This window comes from Hesperophylax consimilis, chromosome 16 (assembly GCF_061612785.1).
Source record: "Hesperophylax consimilis isolate HC1 chromosome 16, BYU_Hcon_1.0, whole genome shotgun sequence".
NCBI classification, from domain to species: Eukaryota; Metazoa; Arthropoda; class Insecta; order Trichoptera; family Limnephilidae; genus Hesperophylax; species Hesperophylax consimilis.
The window spans coordinates 24777249-24800270 of record NC_142851.1 but is presented as its reverse complement, the minus strand read 5'-3'; the positions used below and the strand labels follow the sequence as shown (position 1 = coordinate 24800270).

The 23022-nt window shown below is 33.8% G+C and overlaps 1 protein-coding gene across 1 annotated transcript; it reads left to right on the top strand.

The window, feature by feature from the left end:
* Positions 1–3980: 3980 nt before the first annotated feature.
* LOC149416920 (transmembrane protein 192) lies at positions 3981–22805 on the top strand. The gene is made up of 5 exons (XM_089641062.1): positions 3981–4427; positions 4526–4768; positions 9614–9893; positions 11450–11601; positions 20046–22805. The coding sequence occupies exons 1-5, from the start codon at positions 4389–4391 to the stop codon at positions 20166–20168; spliced, it is 837 nt and encodes a 278-aa protein (XP_089497188.1). The 5' UTR covers positions 3981–4388; the 3' UTR covers positions 20169–22805.
* The last annotated feature ends 217 nt before the right edge of the window (positions 22806–23022 follow it).

Genomic DNA, 23022 nt, shown 5'->3' with positions numbered 1-23022 from the left:
TTGGTGCGGATTGACCCTATTGTGTTCGTTACATCCCTGTGGATGCCCCCGTTTTCCGAATTAAACTTCTCCGCCACTTGGCTCCGAGTTGCTTCCTTCGAAGCATTTGTTATTGTGTTCGTTACATCCCTGTGGATGCCCCCGTTTTCCGAATTAAACTTCTCCGCCACTTGGCTCCGAGTTGCTTCCTTCGAAGCATTTGTTATTGTGTTCGTTACATCCCTGTGGATGCCCCCGTTTTCCGAATTAAACTTCTCCGCCACTTGGCTCCAAGTTGCTTCCTTCGAAGCATTTGTTGTTGCGTCCATTTTCTTTTAAGTCAGACCTGGCATTTTCTCAACTAGAGATATTAATCCATATAATTCCTCTGGGAAGAAATTCTTGCTTTTAATTCGTTTGTTCATTTTGGTATCTGAAAAATTACAATAATTACATTAAAACCTCATCAAAATAACTTAGGTTATGTGAAGACACAACGCGTATGATAAAATAATAATAAACATAATAATCGTGACCAATCCACTGATAATTTATATGATTATTAAATATAAACTTACATATTTTTAAGTATGTTTTAGAAATACGTTGAAAATCGTATCAGCAAGCACTCGCAGGCATTTTAAAAAAAGAATTAATTTTGACAGCTATAGCTAAAACCCATAGATGAAAACAATATCAGAGACAATTATTTACCAAAAACATTGCCAGTAAAAAAACTTTCGGACCAAACGTAACCGTTGACCGCTAGTAACTTTTTAACCTTTTCGTCCCGGAGCGAAAAAAATCACATAAGATCCGAAGGGGGGTCACTAGGGTCTCCCAATTTGTTTTGCTTATTAAAGGATGTTAATGGCATAATATTGCGTAATTTGTTTTAGTAATAATTAGAGGGGAGTATATTCAACGTGTTTCAGAAGTCATTATCTAAATAATTCCATAAATAAAGTCGTAGTTAATATTCTAATGAATTTAGATAATAATGCGCCTTTTCCCATACAAAACAGGGAAGGCGGGCCGATAACGAGCATAACTCCTCGATTCTGAATCTCGACTGGCGATTGGCGATTACAACGTAGCTTGTTTGTTGCACAGGATGGTCCGTAAATGATGGATATATTTATAAATATATATTTTTTAAGTTTTAAAAACCTACCACTACTAAACCAGATACGGATGTTATTTCGAATATTATGGAATTTTTAGATGTAAGTGAAGGTTATAATTCCTAATTTATGATTTTATAAAGTACATTTACATTTAGGGTTAAATCATAGTGTTTGCCTTACCATAAATGATGGGTTCGTTTGTATGTGAAGGGGTTCTAAATAAAACGAATTTTTGGAAAATAGGGAAAAAAAGGTATTTTTAAAACTTAAACGTGGAGTAAATTATTTTTAATATTAACCTCAGATATTCCTGTTTTTGATTTTTCTATGTAAATACACCACAACAGTCTCAACTGCTCCTAATCATCTGGAACCAGTGCGACTATGGCATTCCCAAATGGGGGATGTTGGAGTGGCGGCTCGTAACTTTTAGGTGTACTAGAGTGATAATATTTCAATTAATAGTAGACCCAAAAGTCACGAGCCGCTACTGGTATGTTGTAAGGCTAAAGGTAGTGGGGAGGATAATGAGATGGGGAAGAGGAAGGCTATTCAGATCTGGTCACCAAACAAGGTAAAAGTCATTTCAAGCCACATTCGAAATGAATTCTGGTCAGTAAATTGTGAAATATCACAAAGTAATCTATTAAAATTTACTTGCGCACACCGGGATTGGAACCCGCGACCTCCGGTTTACTAGTCTAGAGTCTTACCTCTCGACAACAGATGCTGTAATATTTATGATAAAATATATATAATATCAAGTTGCAGGGCGGTAGATGCTTTCAGTATTGCCCTAGTAAAAGACCACCATGTAGAATCCAAACGTTGCTTGAAATGACTTAAGCCTATATGGTAATTAAATTTGATTATTCATGTACTTTCACCTAATTCTTTCCCATATCCTTTCCCTCCCCAACCCCAATATCTTCAGCCTCACAAAATACCCCAATTGGGGATGCCATATTTCCACTGGATAGGACTGTTGGGGCTCTTGTGCGGTTTTCACACAAATGAATTAAAACCATAGAATTTTATGATCTAATTTAAAACATTGGTAAATATGCCGTAAGAAACTGCAATAAATACATGCCGACTGATTACATAAATTCTAATATTAAAAGTACAGAATAAATATTTTACAACCCTGAAAAAGATATTAATTTATAAACACCATTTCACAAGTATGAATGAACTACTTACCAGTCTGAAGATGCCCATAGCAGGGCGAAACTAGTCCGGTTTTGCAGAGAATTATTTACCACGAAAATTTAGAGAATTAGCAACTAAAACCTCAAGGAACATAGACTTTTTAACCATATAGTACTCTGTTTTTATTCAAGTTCCTTCAAATTACTTAAAAATGTAAACAAAATATGTGTCTCTTTCTGACCGATTTCTTTTCCATGTGAGAAACAGAGACAGACATAATTTTAATGTTGTCTCTAAACATGAAACATTTACCGGATGCACGCCAGACAGGCCGATCTTAGTCCGGCAAGTGAACATTTTAGCATCGCAAAAGGAAACACCAGTAGTGCAGTGTACGCGACCGGGAGTTAGCCCTTTCCATAAAATGCAACTTTAACGGTCCAGTTCGCAGCTCGCTGGATCGTTCTCGGTGGAGAGCGGAGAGTGGGGATGGGGACGGGGGAATTTAAGCCGATGCTACGAAGCTGAGGTGCGGGGCAGGGGACAGGAATTTTGCCGGAATTTTGTACAAATTATTTAATATCTAAGAAACTAGAAATAACATATATATTTTTTAAATGCAGATCGATAACCAAATAGTTTTTTTAGGATTACCTAAATTACAGAGTATGTGGTGTAAAAAACAACTTAGATATAGCATACAACTCTCGTTAGTGTAAGTGTGTTCCCCCCGTCCGGTACGGGAGTGAGCGGAGTTATACCCCCCTCATATAGCGACTCCCTGAAATGTGCCATAAATAATGTGCACATGATAAACTTTTATCTGTGGAAGAGAAAACGACCTGTCAAAAGTAATTCCATGGAGAAAATTGAACAATATTCTTTTTTTAAATAGATTTTTCCCTTTACCCCGAAGGAGTGTTTTAATCGAACAATATTCATACAGCGAATATTCCAAACACAAGAGGTGAGGGATTAATAGTTTTTACATTAATCCTAAAAGCATTTTTTTTAAATAATGCTTTAGTACATTTTTTTTACTTTGCTCATTTCATTTTATAGATATTCCTCATAAAAAAATATGTTTGCATTTTAACAATTTGCAAACTTCGATACTTCTGACTGTTTCTCCGGACTTTGATTTTCACGGCATCTCTTACTTGGGCAGATGGGGCTCTTGCGTGGTTGCGATGTTCACTTTTTTTTGCAAGACAGATTGGAAAGTATGCCTTAAAACCGCTTACTTACTATACGATTTGCAGGACATAATGTTGACCGCCAACCGAATTATTTTCATTCCGACGACCCGACAAAAGTAATAATAATAATTTGGCTGGCGGTTTTGCCTACTTACGCTACTTACCATTCGATTTGCAAAACTCCCGCACGCTGTACCAGCACTCCAGCAAGTGGTTCTGCAAAACGAATCGTGTTTTCAGCTATTATGCTACATAATATACGTATACGCGAGCTGAACTGTCGAAATGAACCTCAACTTAAGGGAAAAGAACTAAGCAACCCCAAATAGCGCGAAACGCCGATTGCAGTTTTTTTTGTTCCTTTGTTCCTTACCCGTAATTCAAGGCTCGGTCGTTTAAAGGTTCGCAAATGTATACCATTATGATCCAAAAAGCACAGTGCGCATGTATTTTGACAATCTGGTCATTATTACTCAGCGCACCTAGCGTCAAAACTCAAAATTAAAAAAAATGACCTTTGATTTTCTGAAATTGTACAATAATAACAATAAAGCAATATAAAGGACAAGAAAGAAGTTTTAAATAAGTTATTAGTGTTGATTTGTGGAAATGGGCTCTAAACTTGTTCGTAATTTTGTGAGTGGTTTATTTATGGGATTTGGATCAGTGAACTTTTTGTTTTGACGAAACTTTGATTTTGTGCAACATTTTTATCAAACAAAAAGAAAGAGACAGTTGCGTTTCTTGTGTATCGCGTGAACGCGCAAAATACAGTCTTGTTTAAAAAAAACGTACAGTCGCTACATCATTTCCATTTCAATTTGCTCGTGTTTCCGTCTCGTTATCACGTACCCGCGAGGTGTTGTTCCGTTGTCGGAATGTGAATTATTATCACGCTTTTCAGATGTAATTTACTACGATAAGCGGCAACATGGTCAGCATCAACAAAAACTTCAACACGAGCCAACCGGTAAGAAAAAATCTGTCAGATACCGGATAGATTTTCTCTCTGTCATGCTACTAGATACGTGCTTTGAAAATAAATAAAGTTATTCGTTTTATTTTTAGGGTGCGACATTTTTCAATTCGTCGACCGACGAAGATGGAAGATTGGTCAATCAAACGTCAAATCAGCCTCATCACTTTGAACCTCTGAACACCATCCCTTATTCTACAATTCACATTATAGTGTCCGCTATCATATCCATTGTGGGAATAGTTCTAGCTGTAGAGGAGCCCGATACGAAACACAAATGCCGTTCTTACTTTATAATGCTCTACCTACATGCCGCATTCTGGTTCTTCACATTGGTATGTAAAACTTGTTTTATTTTATGTTCTCCATCTGCATATATTATTATTATTCCAGTTTTAGTCATTCTGAACACAACACGCAACGACTTCTCTGTTTATTAATATGTCCCTTATTCTAAAACAATACAATATACTTTTTTCAGTATGTAACAATTACTCATTCATGTAGGTAGGTATATTTTTTGGAATTTTGTTTAAAGTGACAAATTCTTTTTGGGATAATTTATTATTTCATCAAACTGCAATAACTCGATACTTGGAAAAAAACAGAAAATTCATTGTATTGTATCTTGTGAATACCACTCAAGAGTCGCAACTGTCCGAAGCCAGTGACACTATGGGGTATGTTTGTCTGAAGAGAGTGGTAAAGAGAAGGAGATGGGGAATACCTTGCTGTTCAGTTCTGGTAGCCAAACACTGCTAAAGCCATTATAAGCAAGCAATATTATGATTGTTACTATCTTATAGTACCTAATCATATTAGATTATCTTTGAGGAAAATACTTTTTATCTGATTTTGGTAAAGGTTACGAATTCCGCTTCACGGTAAATACGCAATATTTCACTTTCAAGTAAATGAATTTAGCTTTATTAATTCAAAACATGATTTATTATGCCGGGGGAGACGGAAAAATATGCACTTTTAATTTTAATTTCGTTTATTAAGTCACTTACGCGATATGTCACACGAGATTTCAAAGAAACAAAATAATGTGACATTTGCCGGAAATACCACAACTAGTTATTTACCTAGCCAGTGCGCGGGTTAGGTACAGTACCTACCTACGAACTTATTCAGTTAAAGAAAATAAAATCTTGAAAATATTAAATTAATATATATAACCTAACCTAATCTAACTGTGATTTTCTATAGCAAAAAAATGCCCCTTTAATAACGCCTGCTCGCGTCCCCTTTAGAGTTACATCCCAGTTTTCAAATAGTATGTGGGCTACGCTAGATTTGTATAGACTGGTTTGTGATTTAATTCTAATACCACAGACATAGGAATTAATAGACGAGAAGATAATGGCGAGGGGTAAAATCAACTGTTGAAGAACGAAGGGAGTAAGGCTGACTGTGATTCGTCAATAAATCAATCTGACAGTAAATAGGCATCTCGCATTATAATATCACCATTTACTTCTTAAAAGTAAAATCTGCTTTAGAATGAATAGACATTTTTACATGGGAGCGCAAATTACTCGCCACGTTATGAACAAATTTGCGAAGTCCAAATTCGGCAAAAAAATTCGGTTCCCTTTTCAGAGTCGAATATTTCGTTTAAGTATTTAGTTAAGACACTTTTATAAATGTTCATAATTTACTTCCCAGCAACCAACCAGCTTTGTGTTTCGCGTCCAGACGTTTCTCGATGTGATAGTATATGTTTCTAAAACTGATCTATATTATACGATGTGAATATGCTTAAAATATGGTAAAATAATGCTTATATATGGAATGTAATACGACAATTGGGTTTATTCTCTTTTTCACATCTATTTTTACAAGTTTTCATAGTACAAGTGAACATTTTGCCGTGTTATTTCGTAAAATGAACCGATGATGCCTCGACCATAGTTCGCACAAGAATGATGACGTCACGTTTTCAAATTTCACTTGAGGCCATATGCGAGCCCAGCCGGCTCAATGGAACCGGTATGGGGAGTGGGTATAATACGCTTTTAATCACTTAGGGCAGGTCTACTAATATTCATATGTCTATGTCTAATACCTATTTTCCATGTTCTAACCTAACCTAACCTAACCTAAACTACCTAAACGGAATACGTTTAATCACATTTTATTCTATTTGTTTGTTATTCGGGTTATTTTATTTAATTATATTTTGATTATTTGTTATAAATAATACATTGACTTACATATTAATATGGATTAATTATACACGATGATATTATTTATTTTATATGGCAATACTAAATTTTTTTTGGTTGGCAGCAGTGTCTATGAAATATTTTGTAGGTATGAATTACGATATTATGAATATAATCCAACTCTTGATATGAATATAGTCGCCGTCGGCGGCGCCGCATACTAATTGACATATCGCGTAAGTGACTTAATAAACTAAATTAAAATTAAAAGTGCGTATATTTCCGTCTCCCCCGACATAATAAATCATGTTTTGAATTAATAAAGCTAAATCCATTTATTGCGTATTAAGAGTGAAGCGGAATAAGAGAAAATTAATCTGATTTTTTTTTGTCAATAAACCTTTTCTAATCAATCAATTGACAAACATAACATTCTTCAGCATTAAATTTGTCACTGATTGGAGATCTCAAGGCATTATTTAACTCTTAAACCCTACCACTCTGGGAATATAATTATTCCTACCACGGGGTACTGAAGTACCCCGCGCAAAAAAAATTAATAAAATAAAAGTATTTGATATTTTTTTAAATATTATTTTTATTATGGCAAAGTAATAAGAAAAGACAATTAAATTTATTAATAAAAACTAATAGACATTTTTGTCGTCACATGAAGGACAGATTTTGTATTGATGGTCAACACAAATATGGCGGCGACAAGTGTTACAGACAGATCGAGATTTTCTGTCCTTTGTGCGCGGACAAAAGCAGCAGCGACCAGGTTTGGGATTATCAGGGACCGGCCTATGATCTTCACTATGAATATTCAAGACTGCACATACAGTTTCTCTGATATCCCGGGGTAAACTTGGCCATTGTAATTTTGCTCTCATATGAGGCTTTATGAGTGCCATTAACAAAATCTTAAGAAATTAATGCCACTTGATTATTTTCTCTTTATCAATGTTAGTTGACAGCTTAAATAAGACCCAAGAGTTGACACCAGCGGCATTTCGCAACCTGTAGAAGAGACACATGGGCCACTTTTTGGTCTTCCTGGACGTCGAGTACTTCTTACAAAGTTGGTCGAACACATCCACAACTCATTTGGTTTTATTATAGAAATGTGTTATTTCTGGAAGCTTCACTTCATTATCCTTGTCAGGGCTGTCATGCATGGTGTACAGCATGATTTGAACTTTTTTCTTAGCTGTCTTCAGAGGACAATACGACAAAAGTGTGAGAGGTCCGTCGTAGGCAAACATTGATGTGCATCTCTCTCGATTTTTAGTGTCCAAGAAAACAGGAGGAATTTCTCGTTTATTCTTCTTTAGAGTTCCAATTAATGTTATCCCTTCTTCCAGTTTAATGTTATCAACTTCTTGGCTATGGGTATAGACGTGAACCAATTGTTACATGTCTGACCTTGTACGGGAGCAGTCAGTTCCATGACATTATTATGACCTTTTCCGTAAAGAACTAATGGAGAATCTAGCACACGAACCAAGCGCCTACCTTCTTAATTTATACCAGCCCCGTCTTTGTCAGGTACTAAATACTCTTCAGCTCCTTCTCTACACTATCTTGATCACCGTCTTCTTGAGATGCGACTTCAGAATGGTCCCGAAAATATTCGATAACACCGTCGGGCTCATCTTCTGAATCTTCTCTTAGGTTTAGCTCTTCGTCGTCATAAACCAACAAAGCAGCTGCAATTTCACCCCCCCAAGACATCGAGTCTGGGATGCCATATCTGAAAACAATACAGACACCTCATTACACTGGATACACTGTCATTATATTCATAACACATTATTAGTCCATGAATGTCTCGTTATTGGGCGCAGGCCCTCCCTATCAACACTGTACTCTAACCATTATCACAAAGTAAAGTAAATCATAAATAATGTGTAAACTTACCAGAGATATGTCGAAAAACGACTTCAGTATTTCAAGTATAACTGGAAGGAAGAACTAACACTATTCCTACCACGGGGTACTGGGGTACCCCGGAACACCTGTAGACGCGACTGCACTTGCCGGGCGGTCACGGCTTACGGACGTACTTATGCGCCAACTATCGAGAGTAGATTAGCTAGAGCGATTTTTGCAACAGTGCAATATTGTTAAAATTGTTGGTATTTTAAACACCAGGGGGGTACTCCAGTACCCCAGGTAGGGTTTAAGAGTTAATAAATAACTTTACACTTTTATACTACATAACTACATTTCCATCCAGATGGATACATTCTCTCAGTATCGCCCTGGTGAAAGATCATTTAGAATCGAAACATTGCTTGAAATGATGATAGCTATATTTAATGACCAGATCTGAATATTCAGGTACTTACAAACCTTCCTCTTCCCATCTCCTTCCCTTCCCTAATGCCTTTAGCCTCACAGCATATCCCAAAATAGTATAAAACAAATTCACTATCCGCGTCTGTCTGTTCGCTTAGTTCTTCTGAACTACGCAACGGATTTTGAAAGGGTTTTCAGAAGGTTTATACATAATACATGCGTATTATGTTTATAATATTATATATTAAGTAGAGTTTATGTTTTGTAATCAAGTCATAAAACAATATTTTCGTGCGCTTACATTGCTAACGCTGGCTAAACCTTATGAGATGCATCAAAATAATGTACTACGGAATTGTATATCTGTATATAGGCCTACAGAAAAATTCTTGATGGTATATATCTATCTCATAAGGACACAGACATAGGAATTAATAGACGAGAAGATAATGGCGAGGGGTAAAATCAACTGTTGAAGAACGAAGGGCGTAAGGCTGACTGTGATTCGTCAATAAATCAATCTGACAGTAAATAGGCATCTCGCATTATAATATCACCATATACTGAAAACCTATTTGGTGTATGTTTACCTAAACCCTCGACTCAAATAGTTTTCTCCATTAGATATAGTTATATAATTGAAATCAAATGTTGTTTTGCAAAGTTAGGTTAAATATGTCGGTATTGATATTATCGCTTTTGCCCCAGGTCATAGACTACATCCTAAAAAAGACCCACCATAGTCTGCGTGTGCGCGGCTACCTGGAATTCTACCAGAAGACATACACCCTCCACAGGGCGCCCATCTACATGGTGTCCCTGTGGAATGCTTTCCTGCTACTTATACAAACTGTCTCCCAGCACTGCTATCCTGATAACTTCACTGACCAGTGTATAAAGCCTGGCTTGGCAACACCCATCGCTTACATCACCGGGTTCATTTGGCTGGAGACTCTGCTGCTGGCTATTACGCATGGGCAATACATAAGTAAGTACTGAACACTTTTATATTAGCTCCACACTAAAGAGACCCATGTTGTACGAGGAAGAAAACACAAAGGCTGGCAAATAACTCTATAGCTGTTGGAACACAAGAATGACTCGTAGAAATGACCATTCTAATGTTACAAATACCAACCGGTGCAATTGGAGCAGTCTGCTCCGGGCGCCTGATCGCCAAGAAGTCAAGGCGCTTATTTTTATTTTAAGGCCCTTGAGATTATTTTTCATGAAAACGGCGGTACTCAAAAATACAAATCATTCGGATATTATTGATTACAATGATCACCTACACACCTAGGCGTCTACTGGTTTTGACAAGGAGGTGACAAAATTTTACTTTTCCGGGCACCAACTTTCTGGTACGGCTCAGGGCCGGCTCTGGGCGGGTGCCAACATTTTAGTGCAATAGAACCATTATTTTAAAAGAAATTGCAAAAACCAAAAGAGAAAGGGTCAGAGAACCTACTTCAAAGCACATAATTGACAATGCTGCAGCTTTTGTTTATAATTCGGGTAGAAAACCAATCAGAGTATTTCGTGTTCATTATTTATGCATTAAATTTTTAATTATTATGATAATAATATTTTATCTCTGTCAACTACCTACATACGGTTTTTATATAGTTCTTATAATCAATCTATTAACGCTGTATGAGTTCATCTCCTCAATTCTCTACCGTATTTACATATATTTTTATTGATACATACAGTCATTAAAAGTCCAACTTTAGCGAAAGTGTGAAGTAAAATGAGATCATGATTTTTTATTGCATATGTATAATTGTAGTACAGCGTAATTATTAAGTATGAATGATTCATTGCAGCAATGCAGACAATATTTCCCTGTAGCTTTATTGCTTGTTAAGTTGACATTAATACGTGATTTTATGAAGAAATTCTTAGATAAAAAATGAAGCGTAAAAATACTTAATAAACACAGTATAGAATTCCCAGGCAGAGCTCGTATGCACGTCATCACGTCAGCATTCATTATCAATCGAAATAAAAACTCGAATTAGTAAAAGAATTTTATCAATTTATATGCACATATTATTTAATTGTTCAGTTGAAAATGTATGTCTGAAGAAATAATTGTGAATATTTAGAAAAATAAAGCTGTATGGAAATAAAATTTTATTACTTACATTTTACAATAATAAACAAAAAATTGTTAAATATCATTTTTACAAAAAGAAAACAAGAGATATATTAATATGCAATATAATTTTTCAAGTGTTCTGAAAATTCCATTACCATTTCATTACGATGAAATTGGCTACTAGCCTGCCCAACAACTACATCAAAAACTAAAAATAGATATATTCTTGTAAATTTATTTTTATTTTTTAGAGGTTGATTTTTAAAAATTAAAAACAAAAATCTATTAATGTGGCCGACAAGAACCTAATGTCAGCACTCTTGTACCATGTGATATGCATTATCCCTTACTATCCAATGCTGTGGGAAAGGGATGGTATTTTTGAGTAAATGTATTTATTCAACCTTTTGACCCAAAAAAATAATTTCCAAATTCTTGTGCAGAGAAAGTGTCAGACTTTAACAAGTCCCAGCACCGGCCGGACGTGCAGCGCGACCACCTGGTGGAGGCCCCCGGGGGTGCCAGCGGCGGCTCGCAGGCCCCGGCCCCACTCAGCCAGACCCTGACGCAGACGGCCGACCTGCTCGCTCGACAGGTCAGACCATGTTTATTATTAAATAAGCTTTTATGTATAAAAAGTTTGGTTTTCAGTAACTTTTTAATTTTTTAAATATTAATTCATCGTCCACCAGTTTATTCTATTTTCGTAACGACTTATTTGTTTTTTGCAAATTATGTTTTCGTAAATTGTACTGTCTTACCTGATACATAATGTGTTTATACAGGGTTTTCCAATAAGAGGTGTTATTTTGAATAGCTCGCTATTTTGGTAGGTGTTACTTTTGAAGCTGTCATTTTTTGACATTTGACAAGTAGAAACTACGCCATTAATAAAAATGGAACGATACACGCTTCAACAACGCATTGAAATTAATTATTAAAATTCACTTGAGTGAATCAAATGCAAATCATGTTGAGTGATGAGGCCCGTTTCCACCTCGGTAGCTTCGTCAACAAGTAAAATTGTCGCATCTGGGGCTCGGAAAACCCAAGAGTTATTGTTGAAAAGCCTCTCTATCCTCAACGTGTGACTGTTTGGTGCGGTTTATGGTCCGGTGGAGTCATTGGACCTTACTTTTTCGAAAATGAGGCTGGCTCAACAGTTACGGTGAATGGATTGCGCTATCAAGAGATGATTAATGATTTTTTATGGCCGGAATTGGATGGTATTGATCTGGACTTTACTTTCAACAAGACGGCGCTACGTGCCACACAAGCAACGAAACCATTGATCTTTTACGATTGAATATCAAAATAACACCTCTTATTGGAAAACCCTGTATATTGATGAAAATAGTATATTGTCTACCATAAGTAGTTGCCCCAGAATAGCTCAGAGAAGTTTTTTTTTATTGTGACGCCGTATCCATGTGGTTAAGTGGTCGGCGCTCAAGTGATTAAAAGAGTTTCACGTTTGAAATATATCATCTGCAGTACCCATACCGTGATATAAATATATCATTTTTATTGTTAGTGTAAGGTACCGAGTGAACATAACTAAAAAATAAAAACACAGAAATGAATAGAAAATGTATTTACTTATGTAAATTTTCGATTTTTTACAATTTATAGCTTAGATCTTGATTGGTGTTAGTACTCTCGTAATATATTATGGGCGCTTGTGTGCGATTAGCATTAATCTTAGAATACTTCATACAAGAATTTGGTTGCTTGTGCGCAGGGTCGTTAAGTTTTTGTCTATCTGAAAATACTTAAAAGTAAGCTATCCGCAGTGGTATACAAGATTGCCAGATATTTTTTCTTCCGCAATCTTTCTGAAATTAATCACACCGTAAACAACTTGCTATTTTTTAGTTTAACAAATTATTTATCATTGATAAGAAAAATTATTTGTGTATTAGTATATTATACTAAAAATAAATTTAAGAGGAACGGCTGCGCAGCCTGTTTCAAATAAAACTTAAATTTGGTTTTGAGGCCATACCCCAGAAAACTGAAAAAAAAATTATACAAAGGATTAGCAAATTTTTAGTATGGATATGTGCTATTTTATTTATTTGTGTTTTAAATATTGAAATATGGGCACATGTTTTTAGACACAACTTTGGAATTTTTTTGTGAGTTAATTGTAATTATGTATTTAAAAAATAATCTCTCACAACTTACACAGTTAATATAATGATAAATAAAATTAAAAAAATAAATCTTCTTAAAAATAGGCAGAAATTTAAATTTATATCCAACAAATTTGTGTTTTAACATAAAACGTTCGTTTGTGTTTTAAATTTACGCCCATCAAAATGTATTTTTTATTTTATATTTGATTACATTAATAGAGTAAACAGAGCAAAATTATTTTTTTAAATAATCATAAATAACTCACAAATAATTGCCTCTAAAATCATGAAAAATGTAATTCTTTAATGGCCTATATGCAATAATTTAAAACCCAAATAAAGAAGGCAGCACATATTTACTAGATATTTGCTATAACTTTGGATTAAAAAAAATAATTTTCAGTTTTTTTGGGTATTTTGACCTCAAATCCAAATTTCAATTTTGTATAAAAAGGGCTGCGCAGTTGTTCCCCTTAAGAAACCCTACATTGCTCTATAGCCAAAGGTAGACTGCGTGCAGTTTTCAAGTTCAAATTTTATTTAATTTAATTTTTTTTTCTTAGGGTAGGTATGTATCAGGCGCGATCGGTCCATACATGCTGTGGATGCTCCGCATCCCTTGCATTTTAGAGTAAAAAGATTTGAACTTCTAGCCATAATCAGCAATACTGCAATTTAAATATTTTAATATTTCTACAGCGACCTCAATGTGATTTTTTTTACAAAAACGGTTATGTAAAAAATCATACAAATATTATTTTTATATTATTAAGACATCGTGCATATTATCGTCCTGTTTCTGTGTACGCACAACGAACGACACGATACAAACAGCGCGGGTGAGTCTAAATACACATACATTCTCAAATACTGTGAAACGTGTAAAACACAAGTATACAAGCAATAATACGGGGGTGTGGAAGCGATCTGTAAACCGTATCCAAAATGCTAGAACTTACATTCTTTCCGCGCATGCGCACTGAGACCCGCAAGCCAATATCTTCCTCAACTTTATACGTTATTTATTTATTTATTTTATTTATTTATTTATATTTTACATGTATATTTACAGAATAAAAATATCCATTAACAAAGATACATTATACAATCATAATTGCCTAATTAGCAATTTAAATTTAGTGATGCGCAGGTGGAAAATGTCGATGTCAGAGGCTAGTGAGTTAAGAAGGCCTATCATTCTTCCGAGAGGCATTGCTGATGGTAAGTTAGTCCTACATCTCGGAAGAATGAATGGTTTGTGTCTACGCGCTCTTGCGAAGTTATCAGGGACGTAAAATAAAATTTTATTCAAAATTTCTGGATTGTTGATGTGACCGTTCAACAAGTTATAGGCCATCATCAGCAACGCAGCTTTCCGCCTGTTGACAAGACTATCGATACCTAGCATTCCGGAAAGGAAGGCTGATGGGTATAAATAGGGATTAATGATGGTATCAAACGTACAAAAGCCATCTTTAATGCTAATATGTATAATGCACAGAATCGTATACTCTATTACTAATCCATTGTATGTGCGCGCTGCTTTGACAGTTTGCTTTGAGCTTGAATACTGAAGTCGAATTCTCATTGAATATTATTTATCTGCGATTTACTTTTTAATCACAATTTAAATAAATAAAAATGAATACCCAAAATAAGATGGATAACTTCGCCAATGTATTCTTACGCTGTAAATGATATAAGTGAATTGTGTGGTTGTATAATTGAATCATTAATGCGAAAAAGTATTGTGTCTCGGCTATTTGCGGAAAAAAAAAACTTATTCTCTACTGGAAATATGAGTTATGGAGATATTTTTAGACGGTACCTAATTGTATCTTGTTCGTAGGCTAGCGTCTAGATGTGCATATTTGATATCAAGTACGTAGTAAGTACGAGTATAAACATTTGATGTCCAGCATCCCTTCTACAAAAAGTCACCGACCGCTACTGTATTGCTTTTCAGCCTTTATGGACTTCCCACCACTGCCTAGATATTATTTATATTTATTTAGTCGATAACAGGCCACAATTCAGATTAACAGATTCGCGTTATCAGTCCTAATCCTTTTTTACCTTAAATAATTACATATGTAGTTAACAATATGTTTTCCTTTATACATAATATTATCCGCATTTGCTCACAATTTGATGACATTTGAATTAATAAATAATATGGATGATGTTTGTGCTAGTGACTGCTTTTGTATGTTGTATGTTTTATGTTCATCCTTGTTTAGGAATTAAGAGTTTGCATAATAGTGTGACATGTTTTGTTCAACATCCAGATGATAAATATTATGACTCTTAACACTTTGGCAACTATGATCATTAAGAATCACAAAACTGATAAAAAGACCGTTAAAATAAACTAATATCCATTGATACTCTTTAAATAAATTATAGCAGTCATGTGTTTGTTTTGTTTTTAAATACAAGCATTACTTGACAATATTTGAATTCCTCCTACTTTCATCAATATAAGCGGAAAAGGTTGCTTGTGCAATGATAAAAGACTTAGTAGAGTGGCCTGTCTCATTGGGAATTCAATCGGAGATTAAAAAAGAGAGAAAAATATCCTATGGTGGTCTTTTCCGTACTATACAGGGAGTCCGGAAACTCGTAGTACAAGCGGGAAACTGGTGAATCTACATCACATTTGGAGTCGATTTTGTAGTATATTTTTTTTTGATTTGAGCTTTCGTTATCGAGTAAATCGAGTTAGAAGTTTCTTATAAATTATTACTGAAGATCAAAGTACCCAACTAATTAAAACTATTTGAAAGTAAAACAAATGAAGAAACTCGGATTTGAAGCATTATTTTGAAATCACCCTTCATTTAATCCGGTGTAATCATAAAATATTTCTGCTCTGCACGGTTAAAACATCTGTTGTTCAACCCTAAACACCAGAAAAAACTTTAACCCTAAAATAGCTGAAAAATATTTTTTTTTGGTTTTTTTTTTTTTTGTGAAAATGCTCATATCAAAAAACTTTATGTTTTTTTGGGTTCCCCATGTGGTGTAGATTTTCCAGTTTTCCGCTTGTACTACGAGTTTCCGGACACCGTGTATAGATATAATATTTTTCCCTACATTTAAATGAATTTCACATCACTGCACCTAGAGATTAACGACGTAGCAACCAGATAAAATTCAGCATTTCATTAAAATGTCAGTGGTTAAAGAATATAACTGTCGTAGGTTACAAAAAATAGTTTTACACCTGAAAATAGTAATTAATTTATATTTTAATGACAGCTTAAAACACAATATCACAGAGAACAATCTGTTGATTCTTGCAAAATACTATTCTGTATAAATTTGGTGTTAGCAAATCTCTTCGTCGCTGCGCAGCTAGTTGCTAGCTAGTAGATTCCTAAGGTTTGCAAGTCTGCCGCTCCGGTGCTTCTAGTATGTTTTGTATGAACCTAAGATATATGACAGATGTTCCCATGTGTGCTGATATCCATAACACACTATGGGATTCTTTTCGAATCGCTCTTAAGAACAAGATTTTTTAACACGGACTTTGAATGGCGCACTGTTCAAAGTGTGATAAAATAATTCATTAATTAACGCCTTACAAATGAAGAAATATACATTACTTTTGGTAAGAAATATACATTATTTATTTTACATAACTGAATTGCTTAATTAACAACATTTTAAATTTGTTTAAAGATAAATTGAAGATGTCCACTGAGTTGGTATAATTGTTTCCCTCCATTAGTATTCTGGGCAAAGAGGAATACATATGGTAGTTGGTCCCAGAATTTCTGCACTGAAATAAATCCTGACTTCTAGTATTACGTTGTGGAATCCGGAAGCTTATCAATTCTAGCAATACCGGACTGTCAACTAAATCATTTAGAATTTTATATAGAAATACCAAGTCAGTGAAAATTCTTCTGTCTGGCAATTTAAGCATATTCATATAATTTAACAGAGTGTTGTAGTTCAACATAATTGCTGGAATACCCTTTTAAAATTTATAAAACATAAGAATTTGTTTTATATTCTTTCAACAGCTTGTACATGTATATTATAATGTGGGTTACAGACAGGAGAATTGTACTCAAGTTGACTTCTTACGTAGGCAAAATATAACAATTTAATTCAATTTATATTGTTAAAATTTCTGGTTAGCCTAGCTATAAATCCCAACATTTTTAAGTCCTTATTAGAGATTTCTGTTATGTGGTTAACAAATGAAAGATTTTATTGAAACGTGATGCCTAAGTCTTCGATTTGTGTTAATGTCTCATGAGCATTGTTATCAATGTTGTAATCAAAAATCACTGGATTTTTTATTCGAGAAAAACTAACTATTTGACATTTTGAGATATTTAAGTAAAGTCTATTTTCATTACACCAAATTAATAATTTGTTGATATTGTCTTGAAGAATGTTGCAATGGTAAATATTTTGAATAGTTCTATAAATTTTGAGGTCATCAGCAAAAAATAAGATAGATAAGATGGAAATCATGAAAAAATTTTGTAAGATCATTTATAAATAAGATTGGCCAAGGTGTGAACCCTGTGGAATTCCACTTGTTGCATTAATTTTTTTCCAACAGAGAGGATTTTATTCTAAAAATTTGTTGTCTTCCAGTAAGATAGCTTTCAAAACAGGCGAATATATTATGTTATGTTACAAGTTTGTCTTATCTTTTTACTACTACTGTTATGCTTTCTCTTTTCTTCTGTATGGCATGAAAATCTGGACAGTAAATCATGCATTGACATGGTTTTAAATGTGACACATCCTAACAATGCCCTGGACCTAATGTGGAGGTTCTTCATCGATTGTGGGAAAATTTCATCTTTCCTATGATGGCCTTCAATTTTTCGCACCAAGTACCAGTCACCTTTATACTAAACATATTTACATTGACTTGTGTTTTTGCTTTTGTAAATGACGACAGCTGGTTTTTCAAACATAATTAAATTTCTTCAATTTTAGTTCTTTGGCCAGGTGTTGAAAACTACTTAAATAAATGTACTCAATGCACAACAATAATGACTAGAATTGCTTACACCATTTTCGTTTTAATTAGCAGTTAAGAACTAGGTACCCTCTTTAACCTTGTGGGCATATCAAGGTGATTTCACATCTGCTATGCAACGACCGGCGATATAATAAACAAAAATTATTATACTAACTAAATCGACGAATCAATATTCATGGAGGTAGTTGATGACCTGTAGGTAGGTCATCCAATCCGATAATCCTATAGCAAAGGTCTGTACTATAAATGTTATGGTTTACACTCTCGGTGCGACTATCTGGGGCAATCTGAATGCTAGAACAGGGGTTCCCATCTTCTTTCAGGTTGCCACCCTGTGGGGATTTTCTTCTGTTGGAGATTCTGAAATTTATAACCTGCTCAAAATTTTTCCCCAGTTTAATGATATTTGTAGGTGTAAAGGAAACATCAAAATATATTTTTCAATTATGAAGACGAGGTAAAGACAACTTGAAACTAAATACAAAAGTTTAAAAACTACACGCCGCCTCAGAACAGAAAACCCTATTTATCTAACCCTAGTTAGACTGTGAAAAAAAAAATACTTACATAATAATACCCTACATCATGTACAAACTTTGAAATTGCAAATAGTAAAAAAAAAAAAAAAAATGAAAATGAAAAACCGGAAAACCTTAAGTCTGCCCCAATTGAAAAATTCAAGATGTTGTGTAGAAGCCACATAAAACAAGAAAAAACATAGAATATTAATATGTAAAAAATAATTAGTCATTTGTAAACAATGTACAAATTGCTAAAATAAAATTAATAAATAAATAAATTAAACTTATTAAATTTAAATTATATTTAAACAATTAATGCAGGTTTTGACATTTTATCTTCTTAACAAGCTTAAAAATTCGTGAACAGCAGGTTATATGTGAATATAAAATTTTAAATTATTTATTTTTGGGGTGTTATGCCGTGTTGCGTTAACTCCTTCTTTAGCCGACGTTTCGGACAGCGTTGCAGTGTCCATCATCAGGGCAGATCCGGTAGATCTACACATCTTCGGATCTACCGGATCTGCCCTGATGATGGACACTGCAACGCTGTCCGAAACGTCGGCTAAAGAAGGAGTTAGCGCAACACGGCATAACACCTCAAAAACAAACAATAAAAATATTTATATTGATTATTTTCAAGATGAAATATATCTCCCAGCTCAGAGGATTTATTTCCGAGTCTGTGAAGTCTTTGAATCGGGGAATTTTGATAAGACAGTGTCCTGGTGTTGTAAAAATAAAAGGGTAGTAAATTTCGGCAAGATCTTTTGGGTATGTGGATGCTGATTTATTATTTTTAAGATTTATTTTATGATGCCATTCAAACTGTTTCGGGTGGCAACCCCAGAGAAAACCCTTTGTGACACCATTTGGGATCACAATTCATTAGTTGGGAATCTATGTGCTAGAATTTAGTTGATGCACTCGCATTAAGTACGCTCCGTCCCATGTCCGTTTTTGTGCCCGAGTGAAAGGATGCAAGGTGAACCATTACCTTGAAAGAGGTGAATAATAATGGGCAAACGCATCTACCACACAACCAATAATAATCTAAGCGACGACTGCACAATACGATATTGAAAATATAACTCTCGGACCCCTGCTTATTCAATCTATACATGGTGTACAAGAACTGAAAGGTGTGGGCTTGGGTGCAAAAATGAGCAATCTGAAAGTATGTTGCATATTGTATGTGAATGAAGCAAGGAGTGTGAGCCAAGACAGAGTTGTTTAACATTTCAACATTGCCCATTCCTGCAGTGAAACGGCATAATGGTTAGTTCTATATTTATGAATTGGACTTCTGGGTAATCTACAGAATAGAGATATTTCTGCTGCTTGCTCAATGATTTGTTTGTTGCAGGCCGATCTTATTCGTCATTTGAGGGAGCACAATGAGAAGTTGAGTAACAAACTGTCCACCACCACCGCCCAACTCAGGACTCTCCAACATCAGCAATCCGGCGACAAGGCAGCATCATCTTGAAAGGTTTTAAATCGGATCACTTAAAATTATGTTATAACTCAGTGATTTATTTTCATTGCATTTTATCAAAGGCTGAAGTTACATTGATTGATAGATTTGGTTTTATTATAACGATATAAACTAAAAATTATAGGGTCATTACGGGAAGATATTGTAAAATTAAATAGCATTTTATTATTTAATTTAGTGTCATACTTGTTCGTACTAAATATTAAAACATTGTCACTAAAATACTTTTATTTGAACCCTGTGAAAACTTGAATTCAGATTACGTCATAGACTGGTTCTCAAGCCGAAAAACTTGTGCCCGTATTAACTTGCATCGCCTGTCCGGAACTTACTTTTTATTTCACAGTGGGGCTACTTATTATTTTTGAATAATCTACCCTGTCTGTATGATTTTAATTATCTATGAGTCTTAACTTCAAGTCGGACGGGTTGTTTCAAGAAATTTGAACAATTCATCAAATTTCAAAGTAAATTTTCTAGTTCAGTGAAAGTTCTATTACAAATATTTTATTATTTCAGTTCTGTGAAGCATCTCGCCCATAAAGATATATTAACAGAACTTGAAAAGGACTTTCACAGAACATGAAAATTAACTTTGAAATTTGATGAATTGTTCAAATTCTGCAAAACAACCAGTCCTAAATGTCCGTGATTTGTAATCTGTCTGTCTCATATCAATAAATGTATTTGCCACTCTATTTCTGTCACAGCTTTGTGATTTAGCGTGCTCAAAGGTGAAACATAATGTTTTGTAAATACAATTTCTGTAATAATATCCGAGTTGTGTGCTGTCAAATCTCATTAATACAGTTTAAGTACACGGCTTTAGATTTTACGTCAGGAATACTAGCACAATTTACTAAGTCTGAATTATTGGTGATATAAAAAAGGTAACTGTACTTTGGTACTTATTATGTAAAAAAAATTGTTAACAGTTTGTTTGTCCCAGTGAAATAATTCCATTTTATCGTTAGTTAGAGTTTGTGTACTTTTATAAACCTGTGTTTGATTATATTATTATGTATACTGGACTTGCAATTGTATTACGTCAAATACTATACACAGGGAGTTCACAAACTTAGAAGCGCAACCCTTTTTAAAAGTTTTTGCTAGTCGCTGTTTGCAAACCTCTAGTATTTGTGGAGTTATCGTTTTGGTTAATTACAAAGCCAGGAGGTGTGATTTTAGTTACAATAGAAAGACACTCAGTTTTGTTTTATGGAATTCCTCAACTAAACTGATTTGATTTGAGATTGATAATTTTTTTACGTTAATTGCATAATATTATGTATGTGTTTCATTTTTTATTCTTAATTATGTATGTGACTTGTGTGTGTTATTCCAATGATTTATTATTTAGAATTATTTGGCCATTCAACTGTGTTGAAAGTAGAAATAGACTGAGTTAAATTGATTCAAAACAATCCATGTATAATCAATATTATTAAATTAATAAAAAAAAATATCTTAATCTTCATTTCCTGTTTATAAAACAAATATATGAACTTGTTTTGAATTTTTACGAAAATTGTTTAAAATAATCTGTAAATCTTTTAAGCGATTGTATGCATTCGATCACCTTGTTTGAGAAAAAAGTAATTATTTTCAATTTTAATATTATGTGAAATCATTGATTGAATTGTCCGTACTATAAACCTAGCTAAATTCAGATTCTATAGCTATATTTCTATTTTTTCATGTGTTTGCAAACTTTAATCTTTTTGAACCAATATTGAAACAATATTAATCATCTGCATTAGAAAAACACCAGAAAACGTTTATTTCTATTTCAGCAATCACTTTCGTTGTGTTTAAATAGGTATGTAATTATTAACCTTTACAATGCTGGCTATTTCAACCTGATCTATCCCATCAAGCGGCGTATTTTGACACAATGTATAACACATATGCAACATCCACGTATGGGGCCAAATCAAATACAGGCGACAGCCAGGTATACCTGGTTAATGCTCTTTTATGTGAGTGGATTTATTTTAAATAAATGCGCTATATTATTTTGCAATCAGTTTGCCCAACTTAAAAATTGCAATTTGTGATTGCAGTCTAAATTATTTAACACAAATTATAGATGGGTAAAAGTAATTTAAAAACAAAAATTATTTACATGAAACATTTTGACCTTTTTGAGAAGAATTTATTACTGGCCAGAATTCTCATACAAATTCCCCCCATTTGGTTTTAATATATATATTTTTTTAATTAAACTCTTAAAAGAATTACAGGCAAAAAAATATTTTATTAGGTGGGTGTATATTTTTATATCCAATATATTTACATAATGTCATAATATGAATTACAAAATGGCTACTTATATTTGTTAATATCGTAATTTCTAAAACATATCTACGAAGTCAATTTATTTTAATAAATGTTATTTTTTTGAATACTTATCATAGTTTATAAAATAAAAGACTTATAGTATATTTGTAAGTTAATTATTTAGTCATTATAATATAATATTTTTTACCCATATTTTTATAAGATGGTCTATGCACCTTTAAAAACATACTATGTAATTGTACGAAAAATATATTTTGTAAAATTTATAATATCCACAAATAATATTAATTATATGTTATAATAATAATAAATTGTTGTACCATTTTTATGAATAAAAATTCTCAATTTGATAAAAAAAATAGTCTCATTTCATAGAGGTGCCCTATTTACTTAATATAAATGAATGTTAAGAATAATAATATTTGATAATCTACTGCCACAATTAAAAGCGGTAAATGTTGCTTGTGCAATGATGGAAGAGCTTGCGACTACTGGGTGGGAATCTGATAAATTACTCAATTCCGCTACTAGCCTGTCCATTGTT

Excerpts from the sequence above, each read along its gene's own strand:
- LOC149416920 (XM_089641062.1), top strand. The coding sequence starts at position 4,389 with ATGGTCAGCATCAACAAAAACTTCAACACGAGCCAACCG. Across the intron at positions 4,769-9,613 it reads CATTCTGGTTCTTCACATTG|GTCATAGACTACATCCTAAA; the intron begins GTATGTAAAACT and ends CTTTTGCCCCAG. Across the intron at positions 9,894-11,449 it reads TACGCATGGGCAATACATAA|AGAAAGTGTCAGACTTTAAC; the intron begins GTAAGTACTGAA and ends ATTCTTGTGCAG.